Source organism: Helicoverpa zea, chromosome 8 (genome assembly GCF_022581195.2).
Source record: "Helicoverpa zea isolate HzStark_Cry1AcR chromosome 8, ilHelZeax1.1, whole genome shotgun sequence".
Taxonomy (NCBI): domain Eukaryota; kingdom Metazoa; phylum Arthropoda; class Insecta; order Lepidoptera; family Noctuidae; genus Helicoverpa; species Helicoverpa zea.
The window spans coordinates 3,661,631-3,679,845 of NC_061459.1; the positions used below are offsets into that span (position 1 = coordinate 3,661,631).

The following is an 18,215-nucleotide window of genomic DNA, read 5'->3' on the forward strand; positions in this document are numbered from 1 at the left end:
AGTAGTAAGACGTGAGAGCTCGCTGTCAACCCCGTCTTGTAATTAAGGATGATATTAATATAGAACTACTGAGCGCGTGCCGCGGCCGAGGTATTCCGATATTGCGAAGCCGTATTGGTGATCGCTCAAGTGATACGGAATATTCGACATAGCTCCAAGATCATTATATTCGCTTTCTTTGTTCATTATTATGTGTCACGAATAAAGGCCAGTGTTTTATCTTTGTGGGAATGGTCCTTATCTTGACAACGTTTTAGTAAACAACTTTTGTATTATGTAGTTTGGTCGTGTGTTGTTTTGAAAGAATTTGCCGTGTGTAGCTTTTTGTTTTAATCTCGTGTTTGTTTAGTCTGCTCATATCGGATAACGAATTCATAGAAACATTTAGTTGTGGACTATTTGGTCTCCAATATGTACTTCGCTGGCTAAGTCAGTTCCATAGAAGTCTATGCAATTATTTTCATAAAAGTCTGTTTTCTGGCGATCCTGAAGATGTGTTTCGGAGGGAACAATAAACTGTAGGTCCCGGCTGTCAATGAACATCAGATAGAGAGCCGCACCTTGTAAAACACTGGTGCTCAGCTGCATCCGGTTAGACTGGAAGCCGACCCAACATAGTTGGGAAAAGGCTAGGCAGATGATACAGATGATACAGACATTTTACAGTTCCCAGTTATCACCCAAAACAAGGTTTAGATGGTAAGTAATAACGATAGGAGTAATACAAAAATATGTACAATATACAGCACTCGTAAATAAAATCATGTGTGAGTTATGAACAATAGGAAAATCCAGAGTTATGATATCCGAAAATTGAGATCTAGATTTATGTTCGCAGTTGTTATTAGAGCTAGTTTCAACAATATTTTACTGCAAAATTGGACTAATCTGTTCCTGCTGACCTATATTTTTGTCAAGTTATGTACGTGGGCACTATTTGTAGAGCCTCGGGAATCACGGCCTTTATGAAATCTAACATCGTCGATTGTGGTATGAGGTGTGATGCACAAATTAACGTTTACTGGTACCTATCACTCCTTTCACCACACCTTCACATCTCCCGAGCCTTTTCCTAACTATGTTGGGGTCGGCTTCCAGTCTAACCGAATTCAGCTATAACTAACCGGATACTCCTTTCACACTGTCCTGAATAATTTAATAATAGCAGTCTAATCAATTACTTCATGAAACACGTGAATAGGTACTGTAAACAGAAAAGAAAAAATGTATGGCCAAAATGATCAGTAACAAAACAAATTTGTTACTGACCAAAAGTTTAGTACTATTTGTAAAACCATTGTCCACAAATAAATTATGTTATTAATCAAAGTAACAAAATATTCATCGATTAAACAACCAAGTTTCTTTTCTAACTCACAAAATACAGCATTAAAATTGTATTTTCATCACAAAAGACAAATAAAACGTGTTTAGAAGTCCGACAGACGTTTTTAAATGCGGAGCGTGTCCGTTCATCGCTAATTGTATTGAAATAATTAGCAGCCATTGTGATCATTTTAATTAGAACGTTTTGTTTTATTGAGTAGAACATTTCTGAGTGGCTTTTTTTCGATGTTACTTACAGAAATCTTTGCTGTAAGATTTTTTGCATTGATTTGTTTATAAATCTGTCAATTGTAATTTTATTTTACCCTTGTAATTTTTGTTTATTTTTTTTGGGAATATGGTCTTCGGTTTTATTTTTTATTTTTTACCTAGGAGACAATGTCAAAACTTATTCCTATAAACTGAGTGACGGTAGACTAACTCGGTTTTCGAAATGATGATCTGAAGTAGTTATCTTGGAACACCAAAATCTACTATTATCCATAATCTATTCCACTCAAAGGCTATAAGTACCTTCCATCCTTACTCCAAAGTAAACAATCCCTGTTACACCCGACCGTGTACTGGTCTGACAAACTAACAACCCGCTGATCAAACACATGCAAACCAATTCGATCACTTCACCCACCTATAAATAACAAGAATGGGCCAAATTTACGTGCACGCACGTGTAAATGGGGGGTGGAGACAATAGCAATGTTGTGTACTGCGTGAGTTACAAAGATTGAAGTTCAGTGGAAAATTGAAATTGGAAATCTGCACAGAATTGGTACTATACGACACCATGTATAATGAGGAAAGGTAGGTCGGTGACTTATTAGTCATTGATGTAATGCTAATTATTTTGAAGAAATTGTGTCCAAAAAAACCCAGATAATTTATTGATAATTAATGTATATAAACTTAGTCATTATGTAGAACTAATGTATAACTGAGAATAAGCAAAACATATTTATTTGTAAATTAAGATAAGGATCACACAAATAAAACCCCAAATTCTGTCTATTAGTCTCGCACACAAACGAATAAATATCCCTCACATGAAGCTGACAGATTAACGGGTATCGGGGGCCGAAGGTACCCCAATAAATAAAATGCGAGAAAAATCGCTGGCAAGACGAGACCCTTCCCGGGGGATGCAGTGCCCGAGGCATTTACATACATAATGATGAGCCCTTGTGGTTCCCGCGACCGTGGACGATCGTTTACGACAAACCAATACCACTTTTTAAACATTTTACCGATGGCTGTGAACGCTGATTCCAATTTTGAAAATTGTGTGAAAATAAAAATATGTTTAGTGTAATTTTTTTTTTACTTATCGGATTTATAGTTTCAATCAATTATTTTTTTTATAAACACTCAGAATTTTATAGAGATAATAATTTTCTCATGAAATATGAAATGCTCGTTTTATTAGTATTTGAAGAACATCAAATAGTCTGACCAAGTTATTAGGCTAGTACGTCAGTTCATTAACGTTTTAGATAGAAAGCTGGTGAAAACCAATACATCATAAGGCGATCTTTTAAGGGGTCGTGTAAACTGGGGAAGGGATAATACTTTTTCATGTATTAGGAAGATTTTATTCATGTTAACTGTGGACTTCGCCCTAAGTTAAAACTATCTCCTTATAAAATATCTAAATAAATTATGTTCTTCTTTTAACCAGAACAAATCTTATTATTCAGAAAAAAAACGTTACAGTCGATACATACTGAGATCTTTTCGTGTTAGGAGGTACTAACTACTAACTTGAGGAAACTTCTTAAAAAAAAAACTCGTATGATAAAAAATATCAATATCTAGAGGCATAATTATCTTCTCCGTTTCTGTCACGTTCAGACCAGCAAGTTCTTTTAAAAACTATCAATAAAAGCGAGCTATATGAAGGAGCCCTAACAGTGATTTCAGCAAGGAAGTGCCCACACAGCCATCGGAAATTACATTTTTAATCTCCTCTCACACGCGTTACCTCGATTGCGGTTTGCGGGTAATAATACTTCTATGTGGGAAATAGGAAAATAAGTGCACTAGCCAGAAAATAGTGGAGGACGCTTTAAAATATATGAATGAGTAGTATTTTAAGTATAGGTAGGTTTTAAATCTTCGTGATTATATACATATGCAGATTGAATAAGAAGTGAACTGAAACTTGGCGCTACTGACGACCTGTGAAGAAACAACAGACAGAAAAAATCTTTAGCAGACTGTTAGGTACGACCGACCCACTATGAGTAACTGGTTGCTGGAAGGTAACTCCTATAGGTTCAGGAAAGATAGGTTAGGATATTATGTATCTTTATGTAGTTTTGCGTAGAAAAGGAAAAACATCCACAAATCACAGTTGTAATATAGGTAGGTACAGACTTTATGCAACTACCAAAATAAAAACATCAGACCGAACAATAGTGGCTTTTTGTGGGCCAGTGGCGCTCTCTACCGACTCGCGGTCGGACTAATGGCTCATTCATACATAAATAAGGTATCGAACAAAAGCTCTTAACTTCTGACTTTTTGTTGAACCTGAATGTTCCAAAAAATAACACCTGTTTTGTCGGAATTTTACAGCAAAATACCTTTGTGGTATGATGAACAGTTATTTTTTTAGTAAGAAAATTCTAAAGGACTTAAGTCACACTTGACTTCACAAGGTCATTCTTTGTACCTCTAAAATACCGCAAAGTCTTCGTCTTCCTGCGCTGTTTCCCAATTTTATTTGGGGTCGCCGCAATATGTCTTCCGCTTCCATTCTTCCCTGTCACTCGTCATACTGACACTCACTCCCTTGCCTTGTAGAATGCCGCAAAGTTACTAGTTTCAAATCTCATAACTTCGGATCCAAAAGGGAGATCTTTACATGGCGCACTCTAAGTAGCATTTTTCGATGCTGAATGGTAATTTTCATCACGATTAGGTTCGCATATACCTACATACGTACCATAAGTATTACAAGACCAGATTTTTTTTGCACTAGTATTTGGAAAAGATTATTACAGACCAAAATTATTACAATCTAAGAAACAATGCAGGTGAAATCCACTTAGGAAACCTAGATTATTTGCCTTCTACTGTCCATCTTCTTGAAGTGTAATCTCCATTTATAGGAGGAAACAGGTGGCCTATTTTTGTAAATAAATCCAACTAATAATTTTATAAATAATGCCAGACAGATGTTTTAATATTCATAATAGCTAGGTATTACAACGGGAGTATCCCTATTAAATTAATATTAGTTTCTATTTTTACCACATTTTATTAATAACCTTTAATTTATTATTTAATACAACACTTAACTATATAAATGTTTTTCCTTATATTTGTGTTTGACTGATTTGTGTCTGACATACGAATGTTCACTAATAAATAATATACTTTTAGTCAAACCACGGCATTAAAGTTAGTCACATTCCTAACCAAATAGGTAAAATATAGGTATCTCAAATGAGATAATGCAACTATATAATATGTAATTTCCTGTGTGAGATTCCACCCATTCTATACCTACCAGTAGGCCCTACCTATCTACATACATATTATTATTAGTGTCTGTCGATCTCTCGTAGCACGGTACTTTCCCGAACTTATCAATTTATTTTAGCGTATACCGTTCAGTAGATACTTATCACGATAAAACCAATTGACCTAGTAAATTGACCTTACAATCCTCGTATACTTAAGTCAAGTCAAGATGTTGTTATAATTTTATGCATTTAGAACTAATTTTCAATAGAAAGACGTGAAGTAGAAAATATTTTGCAAAGAGATCAGAATTCATCGGGGAGTACCTACTCGGGAGTGTTTAGACTAAACACGAACAAGGAAATAAAACTAGAACAAAAGTAATGGTTCGTGACATTTAATGATGTCCTCCTAGCTGATTATCGGCTACGGCGGCTATTCACGTAAGGAGATTAGTCAACTGCGCAGGACATATTATAGTGCACAAGCATTTGCGCAGACACAGGTGCACTCACTATTCCTTCACTCTCATAGCCCGATGGGACTTCAATCCTACACGACCGGAGAGAGGAAAGGCGCAGGACCGACATTTACGTGCTCTCCGAAGCACGAGTGTACCAATCAGCAACTTCCAGGCTCCGGGCTGCTTTGTGAAGTCTTCGAAAACCCACAAAGCGATTTCAGCCGGACTCGGGAATCGAACCCGATAACCCCTGTAACAGCTAGACCAACGAAGCAGTTAAAACAATAAAACAATAGAAAATCAATTGTGTCTCGCGTATATCTGAGCTCCGGCATACAACGGGTAATTGACTCCCAGAGTGAATATTGACAATAAGTTATTATTACCTGCTTCCATTTCAAAATCTTTAATTTAATCTGTACGGATTTGGTCAGAACTTCTTCGAAATTGTGCTAGTAGAAACTAGAAAGAGTTTCTGTCTACTGTGACTAATATAATTAATTAAACAAACTAAAACTGAATCATACCAAATTAGAAGAAGTATCAATTATCCAATAGGTAATGTTTACTGAGCTTTCATCGATTAACACTAATCTTTTGTTATCAACTTGACAAATGAAACTCAAACAGTCACGCAAACGAATTTCTCTATTCTAATTTCTATAGCAATAAGATATATTTTTGAGTAAATATCTAAAGTGCATTGATTTCTAACAAATAAGATTAGGATTAAGTAAGTACCTATAGTCTATTCGCTAAACCAGTGTCAACTTTAAAAATATTTTTTGTTTTAATTATTTGATTGAAAAAGAAATCTTCATTTTAGCTTAGTACAATGTATTAACAAAAATGACTTTAAACTCAGCGTCATCACAGTCAAAAACCGAACGTACGTTCTTCAACACAAGACTCAATATTGTCCAGCCACTGCACTGGCTTAGAAATCTAAAAAAAAAGTCACATCGTTACTAATAGGACGGAGCAGCCCATAGGTAGGTACTTCCCTATAAAATGGAGTATAAATATGAAGTATGAGTTCATTGATTCACAGTCACAGTTCATTTGTTTTGGTGTAACCTTGTTCTACTTGCTCCATAGACTTCATAATGAAACTCCTAGGCATTTTGTTCGTAATCAGTGTGGTGCTCATGGTAGCATTCGCTAAATCCTTGTCTATGAACCACGTACTGAAAATATACGAAATCACTCACGCGGATACAGGTTAGTGATGTTTTGATTGTGTTTTTTTACTATTTACGTATTAATATTATTTTTAAAAAGAAGCCAACCCCAATATATGTAGTTTTGGGCATAGGCTCGGAAGATGCTGATGATGATATTAATATTATTTTAATCATGAATAAGATTTTTTTATTTTCATTTCATTTAACTATGGCATTTTCTTGAATACTCCTTATTCCTATGGAAAATTGAATTTAATAAAACTTTTTATTTCTGAAGCCACTAGTCACAGTTAAACAACAAACCGTTTGATAGCTTATTTAGGAGACGATCTGGTTACATGCTGCGCTCGGTTTGCGTTTTACATATACGGATAGATAAAATTCCTCTTCTTCATCTTCCCAGCTTTTCCCCACTTATGTTGGGAAGCCTTCCAGCCAGAACCAACTCAGTACTAGCGATTTAGAAGGAACGACTTACCTGACCTCCTCAACCCGGTTAGGTTTGCAATATTGACTTAGTGGCTTCTGACTATCCCACTGCCAAAGATGTTCAAATGGCAGCCGGGACAGTTCATCTTACCATCCGAAACACAAGAACCCGTTATAGCTAGACAGTCACCCATCCACGGACTAACCGCGCCAAGCGTTAAAATTAACCTTGTACTGATGAATTGATACGCGCGACTTTGACATAGCCACGAGTTCTTCCTTCTTCTATAGATAAAATTCCTCTTATAACAACAGTAACCTTAACTTTCACTTGACACTTGAATAGCACTAGATTGGCTATACTCAAAATCAAAATCAAAGTAATTTATTCAAAGTAGGCTGAAAATCTGCACTTTTTGAACGTCAAATTTACAAAAGACAGCCCCCAAAACGCCCGCCCTTCACCACTTCCTATGTGTTTTTGTTGGGAAGAAGAAGTGGTGGAACTAGCTCCCCAGCAACTACTTTCACAGCGATATTTCCTGTTTTGTGATACAGCTGATATACCTACATAATTATTCCGCCATATATTCACACGACTAGATTATCCACAAGTAATGAATAAATATGAATGTTATGATAATACACATTTCCAATGCACAATAAAATGTTGATTACAATAGGTAATGTGGGAAAAATTAGACAAAGTTTCCTAGCTAGGCTTTCATGTCAAAAAGGGCATATCTTAAGCTGAACAATTAGTTTGCTTGAACGAGCTACCTCAGGAACTACCGGTAATATTAAGAAGCTAAATAGTTTTTTTGTTTGCTTGAACTCTCAAATCACAGGAGATACTGAACATATTTCGTTGTTAGAAACCCACTAGGAAAGGAACTCTGTATCTAGATGCTCTTAGCAATTTCTACTACTATAGTTAGCGGACATTAGTAATAAAAATATACCTATAATAACTACCACTAAATTTAACAGCCACCACTAAGAAAAACGCCAGTATTAACTAAGTATTTTTGTTTTGTTTCAGGAGAAACGACCAAAGTAGCGACTGAAGCTTTATACATACCGCTGACGTTGAAGGATTGTTCTAACTCGGCTTGTGACTATGTTTGCAGAATGCTGGGTTATAACCACGGAGCATGCATATCTTCTACAACCTGCCATTGTACCAATTAAGCCTATTAAATAAGATTTCGTTTATTTTTTATGTTTTTAAATGTCGAGCCGTGTGTTTCTAAGTGAAATAAATGTTTGAAAGTCTTAAAAAGGTTTATTTACTTAAACATACATATTTACTCTTTACTCCCATATTGTATTAAAAGGCTACCCCTAAGCTTTTTCAATTTCAATACAGTTCTAACCGTCAGTTGCACAAAGCACCATTAAAGTTAAAGCTTCTTTAAGTCTATTGCTGTCTCTTTCATTGTCAACAAGATAAAAAGTGTTAGCAATAGTAAAAATGTAATCTTAACCTTTACTTCCTAACTTATATACAAGAAAGAAACGGATATATTCCTCCAAAAGATGATGCCTTCCACTGATCAATTTGTAACTTAATAACTCGGTTGAATTCATAGAACTCAGTCTGTACTACGATACACGCGTAATCTATGTAGGTACTATGCTTCGAAATTTCGTAACAAAATACAATGCTACGTAACATCGTAGCATCCAATGAACTTCCTTATGTACTTCCCTTATGAACTTCCTTATGTACTTCCTTATGTACTACCCCTATTTTATTGTGATGTACCTATATAAAGGTCGTGATAAAAACATATTTTTTATAAGAAAGTGTTTTTATTGTTTGTCATAAAAATAGTGTTTTTATCACGACCTACGCTACTAAACTATTAGTGCAAGTAACCGGATTGTCCTACTGCAGGTCACTACAGCAAGACAATCCAATAATTCTTATCAATTTACATTGATAAGAACGATTGTTTACCGTAATTCATCTACATATGTGTACAGCACATCACCTACCTCAATCTGTGACTTCAATAGATTTTAACCTTATCACAATAGTGGAAGGTTAAAATCTATTGAAGTCAAACTTAAGAATGTAGTGCCACATATTTACACATCCCTACTATCCCTACTAATATTATAAATGCGAAAGTAACTCTGTCTGTCTGTCTCTCTGTTACACTTTCACGTGTAGACCACTGAACTGATTTTAATGAAATTTGGTACACAGATAGAGTTGACCTTGAGAAAGAACATAGGATAGGTAGTTTTTATCCCGGACTTTTGAAGAGTTCTCTTGGAAACGCGATATAACCGAACTCGACGCGGGCGAAGCCGCAGGCGGAAGCCTAGATGGAGGGAGATGAAGATGAAGGATGATAGAGGAAGAAGAATAGCTGTGACTACGCTATTATAAAAGTGAGGCAAGGAAAACATAGATATAAACATATAAAGAATACGGTCAGAACAAGGACATTCTGTCCTTCGTCAGTTCAATACAGATGAATAAATAGCTTCATACAATGATGCAACAGGATGGTCATGCGATATGCGTTCTCAAGTTCAAATGTATGCGTCGTACCTACGTACTGGCCCCTTATCTTGATGTTGTTTAATTAAAACTTCATGTAGGTACCTACCTGAGGACTATAGATAGAGGTACACTTGTATACCTTAAGGTTAAAGGGATTTGAAGGTACAAAAGCCGAAAATCGATCTCAGTGGCGTGCACTTGTAGAGGCATATGTCCGGCAGTGGACTGCGATAGGCTGATGATGATGATGATGATGAAGGTACAAAAGTAAGAGCAAGTTTGATTACTTTGAATAAATATGCATTTAATACAATGGAGGCTTGCTCATTGTCTACTTGAGAAGTAAAGTTTACTAAAATTATGCGAAGGTCTGTCTATCACACTTTCACGGCAATTTGAATGTTGGTACTTACCTAATACTATACGGTACACAGATAATCTTAAGCCTGGTTTTTATATGGTTGCTGGAAGTAGTTCTCTAGGGGTGAGAGTATTCTGAGAATACATGTAACAGATTGTCTACAAGTTCAAAAAAATCTATTAGCTACTTCAAGGTTAGGTACTGGGATAGAAAAAAATGCAACACATAGAATCATAAACATTTATTTATAATGCTAATAAAAAGAAATACAAAGATAAAAAAGAGCCGGTGTTTCCTACATCTACAGTAAAAAAAAAAAAAAACAAATTTCAGTGAAAACAGAAAAATCATGATTGATAACAGTTTAACTGTAACAGCGGCATGTTTCAGAAGAGACACATGTTCCATATTTGTAACCAAGGAACTTACACACGAAGTTGCAAGCTCCACTGGTACATGACCTCAGGTTCATTGGAACGTATAGAGCCTGATTGGCTACCTGCACCGAGTTGTCACCTAGAAATAAACATATTGACATTAGTTTATGGATATCATCACAAACAAGTCTTAAAGTCGAAATCTTTTTACCCAACTGCCAAGAGGGGTTAGGTTATTTTAAAGCTATTGGTAACTATTTAGGTACTGGATAATATTGTTCAGTAAACAATTTACGGTAGGTCTATGTATTTAATCAAGCCAGTGTGAAAAATACATTTTCAATACCTACTTTCACAACTGAATACAAAGCCAGTCGTTAATGCTGAATTATCTAGTAAGTTGGTAAGTAAATAAGTAAGAAAAAAAAACGCATATCATAAATATTTAAGAAAGACAAGTGCCGTTTGACCTCAGTTAATTAAATAAGAAACCGATATCAAATATTTTGTGTCTCGATCTGAGAGAAGTTAGTGCTTTTGAATACAACATTCATTTATCACACTACTAATTCATATACCTAACGTTTGAGAACTTCACACAATTGGCTTACTAACCTCTTGTAAGTCGCTAATTATGAAACAATAGAAAATCAATTGTGTCTCGCGTATGTCTGTCCGACATACAACGGGTTTATAACTCTATGCTATGTCTTTCCAACTTTTAATCCATCTCCATTGATTGATTTAGATGGGCATAGTCACTAATTGAAACTTTAGGGAGATCTAAAATAGAATCATCCCAGTAAATTAGAAAAGTTGCTTCAAAATTGGGAAAACAAGCTATATTATTACTTACTAGCATTCGCCAGCGGCTTCGCCCGCGTGGTGTGTTGATAAAAAGTAGCCTATGTGTTAATCCAGGGTATCACCTATCTACATACCAAATTTCAACCAAATCGGTCCAACCGTTTTTGCGTGATTGAATAACAAACATACATCCATACATTCTCACAAACTTTCACATTTATAATATACTAGCTTCCGCCAGCGGCTTCGCCCGCATGGTGTGTTGATAAAAAGTAGCCTATGTGTTAATCCAGGGCATCACCTATCTACATACCAAATTTCAATCAAATCGGTCCAGCCGTTTTTGCGTGATTGAATAACAAACATACATCCATACATTCTCACAAACTTTTACATTTATAATATAAGTAGGATATAAGTAGGAAGTAGGATAATAGGTAAATAAGGATAAACAGGAAAAACTAAGACTATTTTGACTTTACATGTATGTGTATGTATATAGGTGTACGTTGTCACTTACCAATTTCGTTTGTGTTCAAATAATATGCCTTTAGCAGGTCATCCATTGAAATCACGTCGGCATATGCAGCCAATATGATGGCACTTATAACAACCAGCACAAGCTTCATTTTGGTATAGCTTTAGATATTTCACACACGACTGACTTCAACGGGCTCAGACCACAGATTGACCATATTCAAGACCCGTTTAAACTTTAAACTTTGTAAGCAAAAAGTACTATAATCAATCTTTCATGTACCTACCTATATTGGATTGGGTAGTGATATGCTAATTTGTACTCTAACTCTTATGAGGTAAAGTTGAAATTGTAAGAGTAGGTATAGGATCTTGTTTACAAAGCCTTGTTTAAGTGGGTTATGGTGAGTTTGTGTGAAGGGTGAATCAGAATGAAAGAGGCAGTCATCATGCTGTCATTGAACACCCTTGGCAGTCGTTACGGGTAGTCAGAAGCCAGTAGGTCTGACACCAGTCTAACCAAGGGGTATCGGGTTGCCCGGGTAACTGGGTTGAGGAGGTCAGATAGGCAGTCGCTTCTTGTAAAGCACTGGTACTCAGCTGAATCCGGTTAGACTGGAAGCCGTCCCCAACATGATTGGGAAAAAAGGCTCGGAGGATGATGGATGATTAAATCATAAACTAATACATATGTTACATAGATAACTTAAAAACTAATTCACACGAAGTATCGGCGTCGTGTTACGCTGCGAGGTGTCGCGTAGCCATCCTCGGAACCTCCGATATACGACACCCTTCGGCCAAAACTCTTCCTTAAGGAATGTCTCGATGTGATGAGTTGGAACTCGCACCATGAACGAATTGAAGTTCGTATTGTGGCGCGACTCCAACTTCGCCACCCTCAAGGTCAGGTCCAGTTGGACATACTCCACGATCTGCTCCACCGTCGTGGTGTGATGTAGACGGGACACGTACAACTGCGTCGTTGGTACTGCAGGATGCAGCAGGATATTTGATCCAGTTTGTGCAGTTCCGCACTTATTCCTACAAGTTGGCCTCTTTTTTCTCCTTTCTACCTTTATATGAGAATAAATACAGGCTTGAGTAAATAAAAATAAGACAGCGTGACTACGAAAGATAAATACGAGGGACCTATTCTCATCAGAATGTTCGCAGCGAGCCCTGACCCATTGCTCCCTCACTTCCTTATCTTCTCACTTGCCCAGCAGATTGTACGGGGAAAACCCGAACCAGCGATATTTTGTAAATAGGTATTATGTATACTGACCTACTTAAGTAGGTATATTTCATCTACTCTTACTGTTCCTACTCCTAATATAGGTACATACCTACTTAGCTAGGTGTAGGTAGCTAAACCTGGTCTGGTTCAAGCCAACCTTCAAAAGTCTAATAATCGAGCTTCGATCACATTAATATTAGGCAAGTATCTGCCTACTACTGTCATCATCATCCTCCGAGCCTTTTTCACAACTACGTTGGGGTCGGCTGAAAGTCTTATCGGATTCAGCTGAATACCATTGCTTTACAAGAAGCGACTGATCAATCTAACCTCCTCAACCCAGTTACCCGGGCTACCCGATACCCCTTGGTTAAACTGGTGTCGGAGGAGGCCCAGAGTATTTATAAATTAGTAACTTTAGCATTTAAGCGTAGATAGTAAGTTTCTCTTTGTGAGGACAATGAATCATCATGGCATGATCATGTCTGATCAAACCTTCTTAAAAATAAAGAATAAAAATAAAAAATAGATTTCAGTGTTAAAATAACTTCTCAAAATAAAGTCTCTTAAAATACATACCCCCTACCTACTACTTTAAGATTTTTTATTTTGGTTCACCTTGTACATATAGTCAATGGGTACTTGACTACCCAATTCACAAACTGTCAAACGCCCAGACGATACGAAAACACAGTCAAGTAGGACCCAATATTACAAAAGTACCCAAGCCGTATTCCGATCACAAACGCTTCGTTTGTCCAATTCTCTTCAGACGCCTTTGTGAAGACATTAATTAGCTCACAATGCTAAAATAATTAAATGTGAAAATTATACGTCATTCATCAGATCTTAATTAAGTCCCAGAATAGGATGGCGGATTCAGATTTAATTTTCAATTGTATGACAATGATTATGTTTTAATCTTCGATGTCCAATCATGAAGAACAGTTTTGTAATATGATTGTAAAAGTTATACAATGATAGAACTTTCTCTTGTGAGTTGGTGCCTATCGAAATGTTTGTAGCAAATCTTCTTTAATCTTTAGCGTTTTATTTTACACAATGCCAAACATTTACCCGGTATGTGCAATTGATATAGAACCGCGTATTGGAGAGCTCCGTAGATACCTGTGAAACCTAGCACAGCCACTGTACTTTTAAGGAAAAAGTTCTAGATTTTAGGACTCAAGGGGACTCCCTCCACCTCCCCGCACTTTACTATCTTAATCCAGCACTTATTTTGTTACTTACATCCTTAATAAACAACTTAGGTAGGTATACCAAACCACTGCGATGTCTACTTAAGTATAAAAGAGAGGTCAATTTCAGGTAGGTAAGTAGGTACCATAAACAAACCTTGGGAATAGAAAAAATAAGTGCACTATTTTACTACTACTATTTTGCAGGTTAGTAGGTAACTAAGATACAATTAATAACTAGGTAAGTACGCAGTAAGATTATGAAACTAATTGCATGTTTATTTCAAGCACCAGGAAGGAAGTTAATTAAGTCAAGATTGATAGTTTGAGTAGGTATTCAAGTTTTTTTTTTAATATTATACAGTCGAACAATTATTTGAACGCGGTCATCTCAGGAACGGCTGGACCGATAAAAAAAAACTACTTAGTTACCTACAAGTGGAGGCTATTTTATAAGTATTCGTTAAACCAGAACGGAAGTCGTCAGACATTTAGATAAGTTAACTTCTAATAACAAGAAGGTTAACCAAGACATTTTATCGTGTGGAAATTCCTAGATCTAGCTATGAAACATAGTATATTCGGTAATGCCTAAACCTAAATTAATATAATAAATAAGTTTATTAATGTTATCATAGCAAACAGTAACAGCTACCAAGGTAAGGTATTGAAATAAAATTAAACAATTTCTTAAAAGTGATAAATCAATGTTTTATTTTCTTTCTAGACACACTAGCGACTGGTTCCGTCTCGTATTCTATTTCAACGCGTGCCTTCTTCTTCTGCGGAACTCTTTCAGCAATATCCTGAAAAAATTAATTAAGAAGTGATTTTTCTATTCTAATATCAAGAGGAAATATTTGTGTTTTTGTTTGTTTGTTCGTAATGGATAAACTCAAAAACTACTGGACCGATTTCAAAAATTCTTTCACTGTCGGAAAGCTAAACTTTTCCCAAGTAACATTTTATCCCGGTACGGCAGTTGTTCCCACTAGACGACTAGTTTTATATAAAAGATGGCCTATGTGAGGTGTGAGGAAAGTGATTACAGCTCTTGATATTGTGCAAGTACAGTAATATGTATCATATTTTATGTGGCTATTTAAATTACAAAATGAATATCTATAATTACCTCAATATCTGATGTCTCAGACTCAAAGTCACTGCCAACATCAACATTTTCCTTCTTCCCTGAATCAGAATCCTGAAATACGCAAAAAGAAAATATTAAATAAATCTACGGTTTAATTACAGATTTATCAAGGTTATAAATTCAATCTATTTTTCTCCTTATAATTCATTTTATTATATTATAAGCAAGTTGCAGAATACGGTGTTTTATTTAGAGTGCTTACAAATGAGTAGAAGTATCAGCTCAATTTGTCCACAGGCGGTATAGCAAACAACTGACTGTCTGTTAGAATGATGGACACCTGGAACCACGCACGTGACAGATTTTTTGCGCTCGGAAAGTGTCGCGACATAATCCCTAATGAAAGCGCCCTAAACAACATACAAGTTACGACTCGACTTACGAAAGGTAAAAGAAACTATACGCCCTTCAACATCTGCTTGTGAAATTTTGAATTTTTTCTCTATATACCCTTCAGAAAAGGCCTTTTAGATAAAGCCATCTTACCTCATCACTGTCCATATCACTGTCAGCTTCAACAAACTCGTCTGTCTGTTCCACTGTTCTCTCTAACTCTCTTTCCAACTCCGGTTCCATTTCTCTCTCAACTTCTTCTTCTTCCTCGTCCTCTTTCTCACTCTCACTTGATATCTCTTCAGCTTTGAGTGCAGAGTCAAACGCCATTTGTGGGAAGTTGTAGATGTCATTGTACTGAAAATAGTAAGAAAAAGTTATTCGGTTAAAAGTACATTGATATAATTAGGAGAATTTTTTAATTTCAAAAGTTCTACAGCAGAATCCGTTTATTATGACTCCGCTTATATTGACCAACCGCTTATTGTGACGTAATTGCAGTTGAAGTTTGGTTTTCAAATAAAATTTTCTAAAAGAGTCAGATATAATGACTTTGCTTGCTGACATGTCGCTTATTATGATGCATTTTTATCAAAAATCATCACAATAACTGACTGACCTGCATCCTACCTTCAACAGTAATTGGGAGAGTAATGCGTTAACCGATGACTTGTTCTAATTCTGAGGAAAAACATGGTGTCCTTATTGCATATTATTTCTATGTTATCTCCCTTATGGTTTGTCTACTGACAAAATGAGGAGATATTTTTTTATTTTCTACTTAATGCTTTGTATGATGTCCGCTTCGTTTAACGTTTTTGTATATACCCTTCGATGTCGTTATAAACGGATTCAACTGTACGTTTATTTCCTGATATTTCTCTAAACCTTTTTTTATTCTAAAAATGTTTATCACATTATTTTCATGATGGCATTTTAGTGGTGTAGCCCTATATCACACATATTGATTGACTGCTTGTATATTGTGTCTCGCGTATATCTGCGCACTGACATAGCAAGGCAAGCAACAACAACAATACAATGACATGGCAAGGGGTTAAATTATCCAGATTTTTAGTGTTAAAACCGTATATTATCTGATAATTATACTCACAGTGCCCTTCTTCAATCTCTCGAGCAATTGTTTTTCTATAGCATTGTCTATTCTTGCAGCAACTAAGGCCTTCTCTTCCCTCCTTCTTTCACGTCTTTCTATCTTACGCTGTATTGGAACTAATTCTTTCCTGTAAATGTAAAAGAACATGCAGTTTTACGTTGATATCTAAAATACTATTTATGTGAATATGGCCTTATGAAACTCAAACCAATGTTGTGTGAAAATTGTTTTTCTTTAAAATATGGAGAAGTATTTCGACGGCTCCTAAGTATACTGAGTCAACTAATAAATTTTGCGAATTGCCCTTTTTTGTGTATTTACAATATTGTTATTGTTATTTGTGTTAATACACAAAAAAGTGCAATTCGCAAAATTTGATAGTTGACTCAGTATACTTAGGAGCTGTCGATTTATATAGAATTGTATTTTAATAATAACACTTACACTCTTCTGAGCTTAAGTTTCCTCATGCGTATAAGATATTGTGTTATTTTGACAAATCTCTGCTTGCATTTTGCTTTGATAAAAGCAGGCCAGTATAAAAGATTTTCATTTATTTGATGTATTGCTTTCTCAAAGTTTCTTGACAGCTTCACTTTCTCCCATTGTTTGGCTGGAAACATTACCCTGAAAATTACAAGAGATAGTTCTATTTTATTTTAATAAATATGTAGTTGTAGAAAATGAATTCTTTTACTGACTAAACTTATTTCCATGAAGTGACTGGTTAATTTAGTATGTTATTTTAATTATAGTATGCTACAGGTAGTTAAGACTATTGCTACCCATTTACAACTAGCCTATGTAAGGGTGTCTGGCATAGAACAGAGCAACAACAGATTATTAATGTTACACCTACAAGATGAATTTTCTACAAGAGCTTTTGATATTAGCAGATACAACATGGTCTTACCTTTCAGCAGTCTTCATGAACAAATAAATAATACCATTCTCTTCCCTGATCGTCGCATATTTACTGTTTGCAAGCGGACAAGACGCACGACTGCACAAACCAGTCAGGTTAAACTCATTTCGACAAAACTGCTGAGTTTTTGTTCTGGAAAATCATCCACAAATATTAATTATACAATATTTAAAGAACCAATATTATTTTATTTATTAAACCTTGTCGGTACTTACGTTACTTTGTGAGAACAGTGTGTTTTGTTGATAATAGCCCACACTACCTATAAACGGTAATTAGATATTATTAATATGAACCAGTATTATATATATTTCGTAACGTAACTATACTTACGTCGTCGTGCTGCATTTTGACTTATTTTTCTAGCTTTGCCCACTATTTTTAAAAAATCACATGGATACATACAACATAACCTCAAATTCACGTTTGTTAATTTGTTGTCATGTCGAATCTGTCATAAAAATAAATGCGTGACAGTGTGACAGTCACTCCTTACATGCACCTTACTATGGCCTGTCTCTGGTATAATTTTAGTGCGGCAATAATCATTGAATTTAACTATTTATAATATTAATATAAAAATCCAACTAATTATAATACACAAATCATTTGGTGGTATAATATTAGTATATAATAATTTATTGTTGTTATATAATTCTTATTGCTAATTGTTTTTGCTCTGCTAGTGGTGGGACCTTTAACGTAAAATAATAAGAGTGTTAAGTGTATGAGTTACCTCGGAAAATAATAAACTTTCGTAGGATTCTAAACGAGAGAACTGTAACTTTGAGAATTACTTTTTACCTATTTATAATACTCCTAT

At 35.5% G+C, this 18,215-nt stretch overlaps 3 protein-coding genes across 3 annotated transcripts; 1 reads left to right on the plus strand and 2 right to left on the minus strand.

The window, feature by feature from the left end:
- Positions 1-6,272: 6,272 nt before the first annotated feature.
- LOC124632479 lies at positions 6,273-8,167 on the plus strand. The gene is made up of 2 exons (XM_047167329.1): positions 6,273-6,493; positions 7,928-8,167. The coding sequence occupies exons 1-2, from the start codon at positions 6,379-6,381 to the stop codon at positions 8,074-8,076; spliced, it is 264 nt and encodes an 87-aa protein (XP_047023285.1). The 5' UTR covers positions 6,273-6,378; the 3' UTR covers positions 8,077-8,167.
- Positions 8,168-9,990: 1,823 nt separating this feature from the next.
- LOC124632394 lies at positions 9,991-11,674 on the minus strand. Its single transcript, XM_047167219.1, has 2 exons — positions 11,469-11,674; positions 9,991-10,280 (listed from the first exon to the last, which is right to left on the minus strand). The coding sequence occupies exons 1-2, from the start codon at positions 11,575-11,577 to the stop codon at positions 10,129-10,131; spliced, it is 261 nt and encodes an 86-aa protein (XP_047023175.1). The 5' UTR covers positions 11,578-11,674; the 3' UTR covers positions 9,991-10,128.
- A 2,880-nt stretch (positions 11,675-14,554) lies between these two features.
- LOC124632738 (protein MAK16 homolog B) lies at positions 14,555-17,880 on the minus strand. The gene is made up of 8 exons (XM_047167695.1): positions 17,726-17,880; positions 17,608-17,654; positions 17,381-17,524; positions 16,912-17,094; positions 16,465-16,594; positions 15,504-15,707; positions 14,997-15,068; positions 14,555-14,670 (listed from the first exon to the last, which is right to left on the minus strand). Exons 1-8 carry the CDS (start codon positions 17,738-17,740, stop codon positions 14,569-14,571), a joined length of 897 nt encoding a protein of 298 aa, XP_047023651.1. The 5' UTR covers positions 17,741-17,880; the 3' UTR covers positions 14,555-14,568.
- Between the last annotated feature and the right edge of the window lie 335 nt (positions 17,881-18,215).

What these genes read in the sequence shown, in the direction of transcription:
- LOC124632479 (XM_047167329.1), top strand. Translation starts at nt 6,379, where the DNA reads ATGAAACTCCTAGGCATTTTGTTCGTAATCAGTGTGGTGCTCATGGTA. An exon ending in AATCACTCACGCGGATACAG is followed by an intron (nt 6,494 to 7,927) that starts GTTAGTGATGTT and finishes GTTTTGTTTCAG; the next exon opens with GAGAAACGACCAAAGTAGCG.
- LOC124632738 (XM_047167695.1), bottom strand. An exon ending in AGAGATTGAAGAAGGGCACT is followed by an intron (nt 15,708 to 16,464) that starts GTGAGTATAATT and finishes TACTATTTTCAG; the next exon opens with TACAATGACATCTACAACTT. An exon ending in GTGATATGGACAGTGATGAG is followed by an intron (nt 15,069 to 15,503) that starts GTAAGATGGCTT and finishes TGCGTATTTCAG; the next exon opens with GATTCTGATTCAGGGAAGAA.
- LOC124632394 (XM_047167219.1), bottom strand. Translation starts at nt 11,577, where the DNA reads ATGAAGCTTGTGCTGGTTGTTATAAGTGCCATCATATTGGCTGCATAT. An exon ending in TTTGAACACAAACGAAATTG is followed by an intron (nt 10,281 to 11,468) that starts GTAAGTGACAAC and finishes GTTTATTTCTAG; the next exon opens with GTGACAACTCGGTGCAGGTA.